The sequence below is a fragment of the Lagenorhynchus albirostris genome, chromosome 19 (genome assembly GCF_949774975.1).
Source record: "Lagenorhynchus albirostris chromosome 19, mLagAlb1.1, whole genome shotgun sequence".
NCBI lineage: Eukaryota > Metazoa > Chordata > Mammalia > Artiodactyla > Delphinidae > Lagenorhynchus > Lagenorhynchus albirostris.
In genome coordinates, this window is record NC_083113.1 from 57936039 (window position 1) to 57953751 (window position 17713).

The following is a 17713-nucleotide window of genomic DNA, read 5'->3' on the forward strand; positions in this document are numbered from 1 at the left end:
TTGGGGTCCAGAGCTCCAAGTTGGGAATTAGTTTCCCAGCCCAGCAGGTGAGAAGGCACTCGTACCTTGCCTAGAGCGCAGCTCCTGTGAACTTACCACTTCAGGAGATGATGATTTTCCAGAAGGTGATCTTGCTGGATGCAGTAGCCTTGAATGTAACCTTGGCGTTATGTTGTTTTTAACACGGCATTTTGTCTCTGTGTTATGCTGAAATCGAATTGGGGGAGGTTTGAGCATAATAATTTCCCCCATATGTGCAACACAGCTTCTTTCAATCTGTGGCCCCAGAGGTGGCACCTGGCTAAGCCTTAAAGTTTGCATTTTATTCCTTTTCATGACCATAGGAGTGGTGAGCCCCCGGGTCCTTGGTGCTCAGTTGAGTGGGATGCACCAGAGAGAGGGAGGGAGAGACCCCTGAGACCATTCTCTGAGCTGCAGAATGAGGCTGCAGATCGCTCACTGCGGACTCGGGCACTGGGGTTTCACTTTGCTCCCCTCGAGGAGAGTGTTCTAGCTGGCTTTCTGCTTCCCCAGATATTTCAGAGTCCTCCCTGAAAGCCTGCCCTCACCTTAAGATTTAGAACTCAGAGGAGGTCTCAGAGACACATGGAAAACAGTGGAGAGAGAAATGGAACCACGGGGTCAGAGATCTGATCTGCCCTTGACACCGCGCTGGGGTCTCCTAACTTTGAGAAAGCCTCTTAAAGAAGTCCCCGCTGTGCGTGGGCCGCTCACCTGAGCGGGTAGCTCACGGAGGCCACGGCGAGGGGCCCTTCCATTCCCCGGGGACCGTGGCCACCTGGGGACTGTTGGAGGAGTTATCCAGGCCTGTGGAGGCGGCAGAATGGAGGCGAGTCAGGCCCTGGGCCGAGGAGGCCGGGAGTGCGGGAAGCGCCTGGAGGCCGGCCGCGTGTGGGGTGGGCGGGGGGGAGGGAGGCCCTGCGCTCGGAGCCAGTCTCAGTCCCGGCCTGCAGCAGCCCGAGAGGCTTCGGGACTCAGTGGCCTGGGGCGTCCGTTGCTCCGAGGAGTGGGAAAGACCGGACGCCGGGACTGAGCGCGGAGCCCAGGCGCCGCCGGCTGCCTTGCTGGTCTTCGCGCCACCCTACGCGTCTGCCCCCGTCGCGCAGAGACTGCGCGGGGCGTCCCGGCTCCACGTCTCCATCCGCTCGCCGCTCCTTCCTCCGCCGCTCTCCTCGGGAGGCCCAGGGCCTTTCAGGAAAAGGGGAAAGGAGGTCGGGGCTGGAAGGGCCGGATTGAGGTCTGCCGGGACTCCTTGCTAAGGCGGCTCTGTGGTTCACCGAACGCAGTTTGCGTGAAGCTGCGTCTGATAACCACGTTTCTTCCTGACCCAGTAAGATACAGCCGGGCAGGTCTCAAAGATACAGCAAATAAAATGGAAGTGACCCGACTACTACAACAGGGGCCGTTTCCCACAGAGATAACCCTGCGTCCCCGACTGGCCTTGGCTGGGTGGACTGTGTCTCTAACCAGGGTCCAATTTTGACAGATAAAGGCCGCCAAAGAGACCCAGTGGCCTTTGAGCATCCTGCACGTTGTTCTTAGCCCTGGAGAGGCCGCAACTGGAGGAGCCATGCTTCTTGTAAGACTCGGAGAGACACCCAGGCTCACTGCTTTCAGGGAGAGAGGCCGAAAGTTGGGCTTCTCCCACGGCCAGTCTTGGGTCTGTGGCCCGGCAGCCCTCACTGCTCTGGTTCAAGTGGCTTGTCCTCGAGGACGCCAAAATCGGTAGCGCCACGCATCCTCGAGTTGCTGGAGCAGTGGGCTAGGGGTTAGAGGACCACATCTCGCTGTGTGAACAAAGTCCTTCCCTCCCTCGCCTTGGCCTTCTCATCTAAAATGAGCAGGTGAGTGCAAGGGCATTTCAGGGCAGCGGGCATGTTTTTTCCTGCATCGCCGGCTCCTGCGATGGGCCCTCGCTTATCCCCACTCCCCTGCCCTGCTCGCAAGAAGTGAATATCAGAAGTTAGTGGGAGAAGAACATGCAGGGTCCTGGGAACTTCAGCATTTGGCTCATAAATCTTCCCAGGTCCATCTCCTGCCCTTTACCCCAAGACTGCCTGGGGGGTGGGTGGGATCACCTCTGGGCCTGGGAGAGGCTTGTGAGCTTCACTCAAAGCACAGAGCAGAGCTCCCAGGTCCCCAGTGGCCGAGTACTCGCCGCCTCCATCCTCAGCCCCAGCCCCAATCCAGAAATCTGGACGGGGGTGTTGGGCCAGGTTGGCCAATGGAAATTTATTGATAACCATAAACCTGAGGTGAGTGGAGAGAGTGACATCGAGAAGAGACTCCCGTGACGAATAAGTAGAATGCACTGGGGTCTGGGAGCCCGTACTGGGCGGGCGTCTCAGGGGATGTGTGCCCGCGCGGTCGGTCAGGGCGTGGTGGGAGCGGATGAGTGGACAGTAGGGCCGCCTTTGGGTGCAGCCAGGCCAGGGGTGGCTGGGGAGTGGGGGGCAGACTCCAGGCCAGCGGGACCCCCTGGTCAGAGCCACCCCCGAGTGCCTGTTAGCACCACATACTTGAAATGCTTTCCCAAACGCTGAGAAGCATTGCCTGCCTGCCTCCTTCTTTGCCCGGCCTCAGCTCACCAAGGCATTTGAAATGTTTGCTTTTTGACATAGGCATGTAGGGAAGGGGGTGGAAAGTTTCAGGGAGTTGGGAAGGCTGGGCAGCCGCGGCTGCACCTGGGAAGACGCCACCGCCTCCACTTATGCAAGCCTTTCCCTCTCTGGCTTTTGCAACGTTTCTGTTCTGCAGCAGAAGCAGACAGACATAGCTTGGGTAGAGGTGGATTCTTGAAGGTGCCTCTCTGGCGCTGCGTTTCTTCCTGGGTCAGGTCCGTGGGGACTTTATGCTGGGGCTGTGAGTGTGTGAAGGCTGGAACAGGGGAAGGGGGTGGGTGGACAGCTCGATGGACTTGCTGGCATTGATGGTCCCTTTAAGGGAATGGAGTTGGGGAGCCCAGGGAGGGCTTTGTGCTCACTCCATACGCCCACCCAGGCTGGGAGGTCATGGAGGCCAGGGAGGCCGTTCTGACCTCACGGAGCCTCGGTGGCCCTTGATCCTGGACCTTCCCTTTCCAGCAGCCCCTCTGGGCGCTCTCTCTGCCCTCATGTTATTTTTCCAGATGGGTTCCCCGATGGAGATTTTTCTCTCTAAGCCAAATCCACAGGCACCACCTCGGGCCCTACCGCGCACAGGCCGACTGAGGGTGCCCGTGACCTGGGGCATGCTACCTCAGGCTCTCTGAGCCCATTTCTCAACTGAAAAAATGACAGGATCATCAAATAGGGTTATCGTGAGGATTAAGGAACCCAACACCCGTGGGGAAAGTGCTTCGATAACATCCAGTCCATGGTAAGGGCTGTTGGCTATTAGGATTTACCTGGATAACAGAAGAGCAAGGATTCTTTGGTCTCACTTAACTGCATACATCAGGCTAAATGCTGATGTGCTTGGGCAGGGTGGTGCCCGGGCCCTAACTGCCCCTCTTCTCTGGGCTTCAATCAGCATCAGCTGACTGGCCAACCATTACCTTTATGGCTCACTTCCCCTGAGAGAAGCAGAAGACACTGCTCTAAGATTCCTTCAAAGTGGAAGAGGAGGGTAGGGCAGGAGAGGGTGTCCTGGGTTTTGGCAGGATGTGAGGACTCTGGGTCTCCTACTTACAATGCCCCAAATCTCCCAGCTCTGGGGGTGGGGCACTCATCCCTCCTCTCCAGAGGGTCCCCTTGCCCTTTGATTACTCCAGACACACAGTACTCAGCTTCTGTGCTCACCTGAGGGTGTCAGACCTCAGAGAATCCCCCTTTGGAGGACACCGTGTGGGTTCCAATCCCTGTTCCGTTTACTACCTCCGTTGTTTTCCGGTGTTCCGTGCCCGGCCTCAGTTTCACCATCTGTAAAATGGGTGAATCCATCCTCGCATCTTCCATAGATGCTGCCAGGGTTCTCAAGAACCACACACAGTAGCTATTATAATGCGATTGTTTTCCTGTGTTTGGAACACTTCCTCCTAGGAGACCTGAGGTGAGTTAACTTCCTGGCCTCAGTTGCCTGATCTGCAGAATGGGAACGATAAATGTTTCTGTTTCTTAGGGTTACTGTGAGGATGGAGTAACAATACAAGGAAAGCACTTAGAACAGTGCCAACACACAGTAGTGTTCAAGACATGGTTAGTTATTCGTATTACCCTTATTATCATCATCCTCGCCCACATTTTGTCATTAAGGTGACCTTGCATCCTGCCACCCTCACTCTTCTCAAACATATGGTAGAATCATTCGTTCATTCAACTGAATGAATGAATCATTGAATGAATCATTCATTCATTCAAATATATATACAATTCGTTAACTATCTTCACACGTAGAAAAGTGAGGCAGGTATCTGGGAATATGGCGCAGATCATCGTTAACCTGAATGTCTGCTCTTTATTTACCGGTGAAGCAGAAGAAGGGTAGATGGGAGCGGGGCATGGGAGGAACTCCTGTCTCTCCTCCGAAGACTTTTATTGTGAGGCCTCTTTGGTCCAGGCTAGTGCCTGGCCTGCCCAAGGAGCAGGCTTTCTGCCAGGGAGCTGGGAATGGTACTTTCTGCCCTCATCCCACACTGAACCCAATTTGTGCTTGGGCCCCAGAGCTGGAACTGCCACGGTCCTTCCGGAAGCATGATTTCAGGGCTTTCGTGCAATCTGGAAGACGCACTCCCACTGACTTCAGAGATGAATGTGCTTTTCTGGGATTTGAAGACCTATGAACCTGCAGGGAACTTTCGGCGTCTCCATCTGGCTCTCTGAGTCACCCAGTCTGCCCGGCTGTCTCCTAGGCTCAGCTGGTCCCCCCACCGAGCCTCCGATAGGTCCTCACCCGACAGAGCTTCCGCACGAGGGCGCATCCACACTCGGACACTCGGTGCTTGTTCCCTGCGCTCCCCGGAAATTAGCCGCAGCGCGGGGCTCCTTCCTGCAGCGTCCCCTCCTAAGCTCAAGTTACACACTTCACCTGGGAGCCCAGGATTCTTCCCCCTGCCGGAGCCGGGTTAGGGCGCCCTGCCGGAGTCCTGCGGCTGAAACCTCTCAGAGAGGTTGCTAACTGCTGCAAGCACGTGGGGCTCGCCTCTCCAGACCGCGACTAGAACTGGGGTTGTTTTTTCTTTACTATCAGTGCCCTGCCCACCAGCTGCGCGTGTCTCCGCCTGCGTCCCGCCCATGCCCAAATTGGGCGGTGTTTATTATTGTACGAATTCAAGCTCCGATTTGCCTTAGAGTTTAGAAGGAGCGCTGCGGTGGCGCGCCTTTCCGGAAAGGCAAGGATGTACGTGCTGGACTTTGGGTGCCTGGGAAACTCCAGGAAGGGCTCCGGGAGCGGAGGTGGGGGCTCCGCGCAGTAACACCGGTTTGTCTCTTGCTCTGGGTCTGGCTCTGGGTCTGTTCGAGCCGGCACCGAGGCTGGATCCAAACTTGAGCTTGCAGGGGGCGCTCTGGTCTGGAGGGGTTGGGTGACTCCGGCGACTGTGGTACCCGTGCGTTGCAAAAGCGCCGACATTGAGGTTGTTTTTCCATCCCAGGGTTGAAAGGGGGGCTCCGAGGAAAGCCAGGGATCCAGAGAGAAGGCAGCGCCCCGCCCCCTCTTGGCTAGAGGGCCATCCTCAAGACCAAAGCCGGGACCAGGCCAGGCGGGACACTGGGCATAAGTTAGAATTGCAGGGCTGGGGACGGAGGCCTGGTTGTGTCCCAGGGCCTGACCTGGCTGTCCCTCAAGCCCCGCCTGCCCCCAAACCGGTTTTTCGACCCTGACCGTGACTTCCTTTTTGGTATTTCAAACGTACCGGGTCCCCTGTAGTCTGTTCGGAACCCCCAAACACATGGGTTACTTTCTGGATTCCGCATTGTAGAGTGGGATTCTCCCTGCTTTTCCGTGTTCAGGGGTGACCTGAGCAGTGGCAGCCGGTCCCCAGCATAGGGTCGCCTCTCTGAGACAGCAGCAGCAGACAGGCCCCTCCCTCATTAACGCAGGTTTAGTGCGTGTCTTCCCAATTGCCGTGGAGCCTCGAGGGCCGTTACAACCCTCACCTGCCGTCCTCACTCCTCTGCCTTCTCTTTGGCATCCACACGGTTGACTCAAGAAACGTTAATTCAGTTATCCCAAGCTTTTTCTTTCTTTCTTTTAAAATATATTCAGCAAAGATGGTAAAACAGGCACTAGTCACGTTACGTGCCACCCCTCCAAGGCGGTGGAGTAGGGGGAGACACCTCCTTCTAAGTCAGCATCATCCAGGCTTTTTGATTCAAACCGGGACGTGGCTAAATGTAAAATGAGACCGGGTGGGGAGTGCTTACACCCCAGGGTGAGTGGGGAGGGGAGCGGCGGGAGAGCGAGCAGGCTTCCCAAACGCTTAATGTAATCACTGGCCAGCTGCGTGCACTTGTAAAGTTGTTGTAACCCCCTCCTTGTTATAAACAGGAAGGCACAGAATATAAAGCAAGGACCCGCATTCACAAATACCAGCCCTGCTGCACCAGCTGCCAAGTTCCCCTTGTATGGTGCTCCTCCTCGCAATCTCAGGCCCGTCAGAAAGATCGTAGTCTCTCCCCCTCAGCTCTCCAAAAGGGTTTACTTTGAAACCTCCCCAACTAAGCCACGGACCCGGTACTGCACGCCCTCTCCAACTCTCAGTGCCCTGTGCCACTGGCTTCGGGAGAAACTGGGCTCCTGGAGTCCTCTTCCCCAGGTCCCCAGGGAGCCCCGAGGGGCCCCGAGCCCCAGGGAGCCCCCAGGGAGCATCCTTTCGGGATGCTAGGCCCCCAGGGAGTACGCCTCCACCCCCCCAGCTCCTCTGGGGCATCCCAAGGATCTCTCCAAGGAGGGCTGCATCCTCTTCTAATCAGACTCCCGTCTATCTCCTCTCCCCCGCCAAAATATCTAAGAGCTCTTAAAAGACCTCAGAAGGCATTTTATGAGACTGTGTCATCTCTACATTTCCTACTAAGCCTGGGAGAAGAAAAGATCTTTTGTGGGAGGCCATGGGACTTCGGGGCTCCCCCAGGCCAGAGGTAAAACTCACCCCTGCGCCCCTCCCCCCGCACCTCTCCTTCCTGGCCTGGCAGACCCCGCTCTGAGCCACCGCTATCCACATCCTGCCTCACTGACTGTGTGTGCTTACAGCGTCAAGGGGTGGACGTGATATTTCAAACATCAGATCAGTGCGTTTATATATTGGGTGCCCGGAAATTTTTCCAAATAAACACAGCTTGATTCAACTTGGGTGGGCGGACTTATCAACAGACTAATTCTATAAACAAATGAAGGAATAACCCCGAAACCGATTGGCTGGTATCAAAAAGACACGTGGAGGGAAAAGCTTGGAGTTTTTCAGCAATGAAATTTTAATTAATGTGGGTGGGCTGAGAACACAGCGACTGTTTATCATAGACAATTTATTTTCCAGCGCTAAGTCAACATATAATAGCAAACTTACAACAATTATTTAACATTTTTAAAGCCATGAAGAAGGGACAGAGCCCCGAGCCGCCGGGGAGAGCGGCAGAGCGGGAGGCAGGCGCAGGGCAGGCTCCCCTGGAGGGCCCTTGCGGCGCGGGGCACAGTCCCTAAGCCGCCTGGGTCGCCTGCGACGCCGGAGCGCAGCGCGGGCTCCCACTCGCCATGAGCCACCTCTTCAGTCCCCGGCTGCCTGCTCTGGCCGCCTCTCCCATGCTCTATCTGTACGGCCCCGAGAGACCCGGGCTGCCTCTGGCCTTCGCCCCCGCGGCCGCTCTGGCGGCCTCGGGCCGGGTGGAGCCCCCCCAGAAGCCGCCCTACAGCTACATCGCGCTCATAGCCATGGCGATCCAGGATGCGCCTGAGCAGAGGGTCACACTCAACGGCATCTACCAGTTCATCATGGACCGCTTCCCTTTCTACCAGGATAACCGACAGGGCTGGCAGAACAGCATCCGCCACAACCTCTCGCTCAACGACTGCTTCGTCAAGGTGCCCCGCGAGAAAGGACGGCCCGGCAAGGGCAGCTACTGGACGCTGGATCCTCGCTGCCTGGATATGTTCGAGAATGGCAACTACCGGCGCCGGAAGAGGAAGCCCAAGCCGGGCCCCGGAGCCCCGGAGGCCAAGCGGGCCCGCGCCGAGCTGCAGGAGCGCGGCGCAGAAGCGCAGCCGGAGGTGGGGAGAGGGGGAGCGCGCCCCCGCTCCGCGACCCCCATCCACGAGGGAGCGCCTGCGCGCCCCTCGCCCCTCCGGGAAGGCTCCTCTCCTCCGGCGTCCCTCCACTGGCCCAGGCCCGCGTCGCCCTCTGGGGACGCAGGCGACGCGCTCCAGGGCGCAGCGGCCGTGGCCGCCAGCCAGCCCGCGCGCACGGTGGATGGCTCGCGGTCCCCTCCGCGCCCCGCCTCCCGCAGCTCTCCGAAGAGCTCGGACAAGTCCAAGAGCTTCAGCATAGACAGCATCCTGGCGGGACGGCAGGGGCAAAAGCCGGCTGGAGGGGGCGAGCTCCCGGGGGGCGCCAAGCAGGGGCCCGGCGGCTGTCTGGGCGCCTCGGTTCTGGCCACCTCCTCCGGCCTCCGTCCACCTTTCAACGCTTCCCTGATGCTCGACCCGCACGTCCAGGGCGGCTTTTACCAGCTCGGGATCCCTTTCCTCTCCTATTTCCCTCTGCAGCTCCCCGACACGGTGCTTCATTTCCAGTAAAGCAAACAGTGCCTGATCTTTCCCCTGCCCTGGTCTGAGCTTCTTGTGAGCAACCAGGACTCCCACCGCTGGAGGAAGAAGTCGCGTGTTTTTTAGAAAATGATTTCCTCTGCCGACTCCTGGGAAGTATTAGCAACCTCTGCGCAGGGATGGGCACACTCCCCTGCCTCCTGCAAGGCGGACCTTCCCAGAACCCGGAGCAGCTTCGGAGATTTAAAAGACATTGCCCACGCTGGGACTTGGGCATCTCAGACCTCCTCCTGTGGGAGCAGGAAAATGCCTTGACCTTAGGTCGGTCCCACTGGCTACCCAGACAGGCCCTGCGCGTCTGGGGAACGGGAGGGCGCAGACAACCCGAGGGCAGATACGTGGCCGCGGTGTGGTCCTTTCTATCTGAGAGCCACGGTCTGACCATCACCGGCTCGGTTGTCACTGTGGCCTGGGCCTTGGCTTTGAGCTCGTCGGGGTGATGGGTGTTCACAGCTGGGTTTGTCCCTGAAGTCCAGGGAGAATTTTTCGCTTTTCCTTTCTAGATAGTAAAAGGAACATGCTATATTCTTTGGCTAAAATGCTTGAGTCTTCTTACTGTAAGGATTGCCCTCTGAAAACATCTGTATTAACAACTTCTATTACGAAAGTGCACTCTGTATCCTTTAGCATTTTGTTGCATTATGATAGCTTGTTAATCGATACACATGTTCGCCAGCGCATGTTGCCAGCAACAGCCAGCCTCCCGTCGCTTTGCTTTTTTGTTTAAGGGTCGAAAGATTTCTGGAGGCACCGGAAGTGTGCGAGGGGGAGCGAAGATGCCTAAGACAGCGGAAGATTTTCCACTTCCATGTTTTTTTTTCAAGATCTAGGCTTGACCGTTGCTACATTTTCCAGAATTGTGTAGTGAAGGACTACTTTTAATCAAAAGAGCTGGGTGAAACAAACACACGGAAAGCGAGTAGAGGGAGAGATGGGTTAGTGCCAGCAAGAGTAAGGGAGCCCACTGGTGTCTGTGGAGGCGGCTCTCTGGACCCCAAGGAACAGGAGGCTTGGTGGGAGGCTTCCCAGCCGACTGCAACTGGCTCCTCCCTCTAAGCCCCAACCAGGCAGGCCCAGAGCTTGCAGCTAAATAAACACCTATGGAGGTGACTGGAAGTCTGGTGTGAGGGGTGGGCGGGAAGGCAGGGGGCTGAGACAAAGATCTGGTGACGAAAATTGAGATTTTTCACAGCCCGGTACAGCTTGAAACTTTTGGGAAATGCATCTAACTTCTTATGGTATCTCTCTTTGGGTTGTTTTGGTGGTTCTGAAACTTGATTTCCTGAACCTCCAAGTTACTTTAATTTTATCTGATGTGGGAAAAGCACAATAAGCCATGAGTTCTTGGAGGGAGGTGGAGACAGTCTCTGCATTTTTTAGAGCAGTTTCCAGGACATATAAAAATGAACACAAACTTTACATCAGGAGAGCCTGTTGGTTAATATGTTGGATATTTTGGACAGGCAGAATAATTTAGTAACTAGTAGGCACAGAGCCGACTTACTGAGAATTCATCCTGAAGGCGTGTGCTACCGACCCACACGTGCATCCACGACCGCTTTCTGCCCGGGCTGGTGGGAACACTTTGGCGGGCGAGTTTCAGGGTCCTTGATGTTAAGAACTTTGATGAGATCCTATTGTTGAGATCCAGGATCACTGTGATTGACTTAAAATGTGGTGGAAGGGCCGTCATTCGATATTTTGTTATCCCGAAGTCTCAGCCTCTGTGAATAAAGTTGTTTTTTCATTAACCTCTCAGTGACTGGTTCAATGGATTACTGGGGGGGGGGGGATAAACAAACAGTGTAATAAGAAAGGGGAGCCTGGGATTATATCTCGGAACCCCAACAGTGTCTCTGGAGGCTCTGGCTTCCGAGGGAGGGTACACAAACATGGACTGGAGGGTAGGAGCTGAAAACCCCAGGACTGGTGGATGCTGCCTGAATGTCAGCAATAAGATGAAGATTCTGCTGTGTAGGATGTATTTTTAGTGTTTTCTTTTTATGTTTGATTTGAGATCTCGTGTGTTTTGTTAAGTTATGATGCCTGTTTTCTGGAGAAGCAAATAATCGAATACTGTCATTTTAAAAAATACTGTCATTTATCTTAGAGTTACAGTTCCAAAAAGTTCCACAAACATTATTTTTATGGCAAAGAAAAAAAAGGCAGGAGTATGTATTACTTTGTAAGGGTGTTTATACATACATAAAGAGGAATTCTGTTACCTAATCCCCACATTCATCTGGTTTAGGAAAGCAAAGAGAAACGGACAGTGGGGTCATTTCTATGGATTCTGTACAATTCCATGTGTTTTCCTTCCTACTGGAGAGAGAGAGGGGCTGTGGCACTTAGCAATCCAAACAGCTGTTCTAATGTTCCAGTTTAGTCATGTGCTCCAAATTACGGATCAATGAGAGCAAGGAAAGGTTTCTACTCTTAATAAAAACAAAATCACCTAGATTTCAAGTAAACTAAAAGCAACCAAATCATTCTGTTCTTTGGCAATCTGAAGTATGCCTCAGTGTTCTCTAAACAAAGGGAACAGATTCTGGTTCCTGTAGATGATCGTTGGTTTAAGCCTTGATTACACACACACACACACACACACACACACACACACACACACACATACACACACACATACACACACACTTATGAGTACACTGATCATAATAGGGGATATGGCAGGTGTATGTGCAGCGATAAATGTGTGTGTGTACATACATGTATACATGTGTGTATGTATATACACACATGCATGTGTGTATATATGTCCTACACACACAAATGGTCAGAAATTCACCTTCATTGCATAGCTGGGACAGATAAACTCAAATCAAGTGCTGAATTCCTTTAGATTTACACAAGTATTGGTACTTTGGGAAAGATTTTGTTTTTCTATATAATTTGAACAAGGAATAATTTAGTTTTTTGCACTATCATAGTGAAACTAACAAGGACTTTACAAAAGAATCTTGGAAGACATACCCACCTGAGACCTTTACCTTCCCAACTTTTGCAAGGGGCTTCAAAGAGGCCTTTTGCTTTGTCTGCTCATGGATGTTACCTGGCTCTTGTGGAGGCTGATGGCCTCCTGGGTCTTACACGCCCCATAAGGTTTTCCAGAATTGGAACAGGATGTGTCTTGCCATTTTCCAATACAGCCGCATCTCTCTGGAAAGAGGCCCACCCCGTGGTCTCTACCATTTCGTGAAGAGTGGTCAGCGTCTATGCATGTGTGGGTTAATGAATTAGCCACATGTGATGATATTGTTACAGCTGAAGGCCAGAGCCCATCCGCCCGGGCTGCACCCATGTGAGAGCCACGACTCGGTGTACTTCCCATGTTCATGGCGGCTGGGGTCTTGTTTCCATGATGCAGGGGTTGTTCCATCGAGTCAAAAATACACGTGAGAGGCTTCCCTGGTGGCGCAGTGGTTGGGAGTCCGCCTGCCGATGCAGAGGACGCGGGTTCGTGCCCCGGTCCGGGAAGATCCCACATGCCGCGGAGCGGCTGGGCCCGTGAGCCATGGCCACCGAGCCCGCGCGTCCGGAGCCTGTGCTCCCCAACGGGAGAGGCCACAACAGTGAGAGGCCCGCGTACTGCAAAAAAACAAACAAACAAACAAACAAAAACACATGATAATAAACCAAGTTTATTATTAAAATTGAAGAACATGAGTTTGTTGGAAAAGTAAAATTCTTTTTATCCACATTTCAAGCAGTTTTTATGCCTGAATAGCCAAGTGTCAAGTTCTCGTCTACACTTGTCTTTATCCAGACGCCCCAGACTCGGGGTTCTGCAGGGTCAGACAGATCCCATAGATTGTACAGTGACCTAGAGGGGTCCACAGGGAGCGGTGGGGCCTGGGCCCGACTGGGAGGGTCTGTCTCTTCCAGTGGCGTCCAGTTGCCAACTGCCCTGGGAAAACCACACAAGTGGCTCATAGGCCAGATGTGGATTCAAACCCAGGGTGTACACTGTGGTGGGCAGACGAGACCAAGTGGAAAATTCACTTCTTCCCCTGGAAGGTGGCTGGAGAGAGGGAGGTGGGAGGGCCTATCCTAAGTACTGGGGGTTGGGGGGACATTATCAACTCAGGTGTCTTTATTTACCCTGGCAGTGATAGGGGCGGGCAAAGGGTAGGCACTGGGGCAAAGATTCAGTCTCAACCTCCTCTTCCCATTGGCGTGAACCAGGGTTCCAGCAGGAAACAGAAACCTACTTAGATGAACCACTGGAAAAGACCTGGTTGGAGGGACTACTTACAGGGGAGCAGGTGGAGTGAGTGTAGATGGGACCGCAGTGCCGGCGCGGGCAGGAGCTGAGGAGAATGACCCGACTTCTCTCCTCTTCTGCCTTCCAGCCTCACGTTGATGCCTCTGATCGGCTAAACCCCACCAGGAGTCCAGCCTACAGGAGTCCAGCCTACAGGGAGCCCAGGTGATACAGTCCACAGGGCTCAGCCTGCTGGGGCAGAGAGGGGTAGAGAACGCACCAGGCTGGGACCGAGGCAAACAGAGCACAGCCAGCACAGTGGAGGGTCCTGCCTCTGGGGCCAGTTGGTGGCAGCTGCCCGGACCACACTGTTGACGTCCAAGGGCCAAGACCAGGATGCCTGGGACAATACCGGCGGCTGCACCTGGCATTCTCAGAGATGGGATTCTCCCGTCTGGCAAGCTTCCGGGAGAAGGTGGTTCTAGACCCTCGCCTGAGAGCCTCTTGGGTGGGCGGAGTCTGGATTTAGCTCCTGAGGGCCCTGGCCCTGGCCGTACAGTCTCCGCCTTCTCACCTCTGAGCCTGGAAAGGACTTGCTGAGTTGCTGGGGGCTGCGATGACTGCACCTAGTTTGTATCCATTTGCTGAGCATTTAAAACAAAGTTACTCCTTCCTGGCTAGTGCGAGGAGCGCAACTGATGCCGTGTTACTCTTCCAGAATGTGTGTCCCACACGCTGGGGAGGGCGTCCTCCAGCCGGAGTCCAGGGAAGGGACACAAAGGAAGTGTCTCGGCCGAAGGTCAGGCACTCTGGGAAGAGTGGGGAAGACGCCCTGCTGTCCACAAGACCATGTCACCTTGGACAACACCAGGTTTAAAGCCTGACTCAGGTCCTCATACTGTGCAAGGTGAATATGACACATGTCCTGTCTCCCCAGCATCCTGGGACCACAGTTCTTTCCCAGGTAGTGGCCACCTTCTACTGTTCCACAGGTCTCTCTAGACACACCTACTAGTGAGGAAAACCCCTCTCATTAATGTCTTATTGACTCATTACCATTCAGTAATTTGAAGTTCAGATGAAGGTGGGGAGGGGTATGTTAGCCTTGTCAAGAGTGAGCCCGCCAGACAGAGAATAATAACCCAGCTCTGCTCTGACTTGCTGTGTGACATCAGCAAAATGACTTAACCCTTCTGTGCCTTAACTCTCTCACCTGTACAAATGGGGGCAACGGTAGTAACTGCCTCACCAAGCTGTTGAAAGGAGTAAATTTAACGATGGGTGTAAATTCCTAGGACAGCACCTGACCCAGTTCTCGTCTGCAAAATGGGACTAATCATAATGCCTTCTGCATCGGGCAGCTGTCAGAATTAAATTAGTTAATATATACACATACAATATCTGGCCTGTGGGAGGCATTCGGTCAATGGGAGGTCTTGTCTCTGTGTATAGACGTAGCCTCTAATCTAAACACTCTTGTTTTACAAGCCCATTTGCGAGCCCACAGCGCGGCTCGCATCCCGTCACTCCTCCTGGGCCAGCTTCTTCGGCTCCTCCTCCCGGGCAGGCTGGCAGCCATTTTCGTCTCTTCCTCGCAGTGTTATATCTCTTGAGATGATCCAATCGTTTGAACACAAAACCAAAAGCAAAGTAAGCCGCCACACGCGGCAGGGGATCCTAGGAAACCACAGGAGGGCGATTTCCACGAGCCCAGGAGGGCGAGTCCTTTGGTGTTTCTTCGCCTCGCCCAGGAGCTTACAAGGAGCTTCCCAGGGCTGGCCGTCCAGCCATAGTGAACTCAGGGGCCTTGGGAATGAATAAAACTCTTCATTTCTGCCCTCCCCACAGCCCAGCACCAAGACCACGCCTGTTGATCAAGGAGAGGCTCCACCCCTCTCCCGGGGACAAAGGGACCAGACTGGGGAGCAGCTTTTCCTAAATTCATGAGTTTCATAGCCCGCCTTATAAAGTGTAAGGAACATTTCTTTAAATGCTGTGGCTAAATATAGCAGGGGCTGGGTCAGCGAGAACATTTTTAGAAAGCACATTACAAATCAGGAATGTTTTAGAGAAATAAATAAACTTTCCCACATTTTTGGACTTTGTGTCGGCTCTGCAGGCTCCATCTTGAGAGCATGATGTGAGGTGGGGGTGATGAATAATTCACGTTGGGCTCTTGCGGGTGCCCGGAGCACCCTGCGAGTGGCTTCTCCTTCCCTTCCTTGGGCATGGGGCTCTAGGACAGGGGTGGGGTGGGCATGGGAGAAACTGTCAGGCTAGGGACAGCTCAGCATCTGAATAAGGGCCACTCAGTGACATAAGGAAGACGGGATTAAGGAGAAATACATCTATTTCCAGTGCGTTTCATTTCTTGTCTCTGCTGTCTGTTCCGGGGGTTCACTGGCCTTCCACACGGGGTGAGAACAAACCCAGGGGGCCGTGTGCCCACCCCTCTGTTGCAGGATGACCTCCCGGTGCTTGTGTCCTGTTCCCAAGGGCTCCCATTCCGTTGGCCTCTGGTGGGACCAGGTGGCGTGTTTCTATAAGCTCCTCAGGGGAGTCTGCTCTGCAGCCAGGGTTGCGAGCCACCGTAGCGAGGTACCGACGTCATCAGGCGGGTCTCTGGGCGTGAAGGAATCGTGCAAAGCAGGTTGTTCATCTCTTACTCTTTCTTCTTATTTATCCACATTTGTACTCAATTTCCTCTTGGTCAAAATAGACTCTCGGCTTCTCTCCATGGACGAAAGCATCCTTTTTCTATTTCTTCGGGTAGAGCTGCCTCCACTAAAACACTCGTAGAAGTTATATGTGTTCACGCGAGAAGTGTGGAATATTTAGAAGAGTACTAAAAAGAGAACCAATGTGTGATCCCATGACCACCTGTAATAATCCCACCACCAGAGATGATGGTTGGTACTTCCCCCCTAGACTATATATATATCTGTATCAACCATAGATATACCATCGATATTAGATCGGTATGTATATATACAAATTGTTCTCTACTTCATCACTGCTGCCCCCATCACCATCATCATCACCACCACCATCACCATAGAGCTTTTTTGCACACGCGGAGAGCCAGGGAGGTGCTGTAAGGCCTCTACGGCACGATCCTTTAATTGCTGACAGCCTGGCCACACAAAGACGAGGTGAAAATAGGTCTGTTTATTTATTTATTAACACCTTTTATTTTGAAATAATTATAGATTCATGGGAAGGTGCAAAGAGATGCACAGGGAGGTGAAAGAGACTTATTTTGTGCAAAAATTTTTATAGCCCTTTTCTCATTTAAATTTAACCACCTATGGCATCACCATATCTCTGTTTACACACACTAGGGCACAGACACGTACACACACACACACACACTCTCTCAGAGAGACAGGTGTCTTGTCCTAAGGCACCTGGCTAGTCAGGCTCAGAGTTAGTCCTGGAGCACATGGCCAGCACCGAGGTTCTTTCTGACCCCCTGCCATGAGGTCGGGACCAAGGATGGGGACAGAGACTCCCACCACATGACCGCTGGTCCACAGACCCAATCTGCACTCCTGCTGTCCCCTCCCTCCCCATCACGGGGGAGCCACGCCAGCACCTAAGATCCATTCTTTGACTGGTTTCCATGCTTCCAGCAGTTACGGGTAGAGCTGCGAGTGAGAACTCGACTTCTGCTGTCTGTTTGGACGAGTGGATCTCTACCTGCGCTAAGCACCGGAATCCCCAGGGGGTCTTTAGAAAAAATGCTGGCGGCCGGGTCACAGCCCCAGATGGTTTTTAGGGTGACCCCCCCCCCCGCAATAATCCTAGTGCGCAGCTGGCATCGGGAGGCAGTGGTTTTGGTATCAGTAAGGGAAGGCTTAAGGTCAAGTGCCTGGAGTATTCAGAGAAACCTCTGGGCAAGAAGGAACAGAGAAGTGGGTTTCGGGTTGAATGAGGCAGCCCAGCTGCTGGCATTCATCAGGGCTCACGGCCTCCCTGCCTCCTCGCACACCATCTGGGGAGAAGGTACTGAGCACATCACCGCTTTGGATCATTTCAGCAACCCTGTGAGGCTGCCTTGAGTCTCCCAACTTGCTGGAGGAGGCATCAAGGCTGGGTGAGTGCGTAACACACAGTCAGGGAGAACCCGAGTCAAACATTCGGGTCATTTGTTCCTAAAGCTCCGGCTCTCTTTCGCAACATCTTCGCTGCACAAGCTAGCGTCTCACAGATCCCCACCCACGTTCAGCCTGGGGTAAAGGAAGCACATGCACTTAAGGATACACACAAAGGAGTAAAGGCATTTGTTTTCCCGTGATCAGGAACTTGTTCCAAGAGCCTCTGTCATCAGAACAGCTTGTCATTCTCCATCCACCAGATAGTCATTAAGTGCCAGGTGTGCGACACACCTTAGCCACATACAAGTGGACCAGACCCCGGTCCCGTCCTCGAGGGGCTTATACTCAGGTGGGGAAGACCAGCAAAGCAAATTGACAGGCACCAGCCGATGCACTGTTGACATTTATGGTTACTCAAAATCTTTTAAACACTCTCCACTTCCTGAGAGATCCCCATTCTTTCCAGCCGGTCTTTCAACTATCAGAAGCAAAGAAGGAACCCCCCACTCGTCTGTGTGCTAGGATGGGGCCCACCACCAGACATACGGGTGTGACCTTGGGGGCCAGGTGGGCAGGGAGGAGGGCATAGTGTACCTGCTTCGATGCTGCGGACCACGGGAGTGGTCCTGGGACCTGGAGCCGT

At 53.8% G+C, this 17713-nt stretch overlaps 2 protein-coding genes across 2 annotated transcripts in view; one reads left to right on the forward strand and one right to left on the reverse strand.

Moving 5' to 3' along the window:
* MTHFSD (methenyltetrahydrofolate synthetase domain containing) overlaps positions 1-113 on the reverse strand; it is a 29844-nt gene extending 29731 nt beyond the window's left edge. The window contains exon 1 of the mRNA XM_060131040.1: positions 97-113. The gene's annotated coding sequence lies outside the window, so the exon portion shown is untranslated. The remainder of the gene's footprint in view (positions 1-96) is intronic.
* A 7521-nt stretch (positions 114-7634) lies between these two features.
* FOXL1 (forkhead box L1) lies at positions 7635-9870 on the forward strand. Its single transcript, XM_060131046.1, has one exon. It carries the CDS (start codon positions 7687-7689, stop codon positions 8722-8724), a length of 1038 nt encoding a protein of 345 aa, XP_059987029.1. The 5' UTR covers positions 7635-7686; the 3' UTR covers positions 8725-9870.
* The last annotated feature ends 7843 nt before the right edge of the window (positions 9871-17713 follow it).

What these genes read in the sequence shown, in the direction of transcription:
- FOXL1 (XM_060131046.1), top strand. Translation starts at nt 7,687, where the DNA reads ATGAGCCACCTCTTCAGTCCCCGGCTGCCTGCTCTGGCCGCCTCTCCC.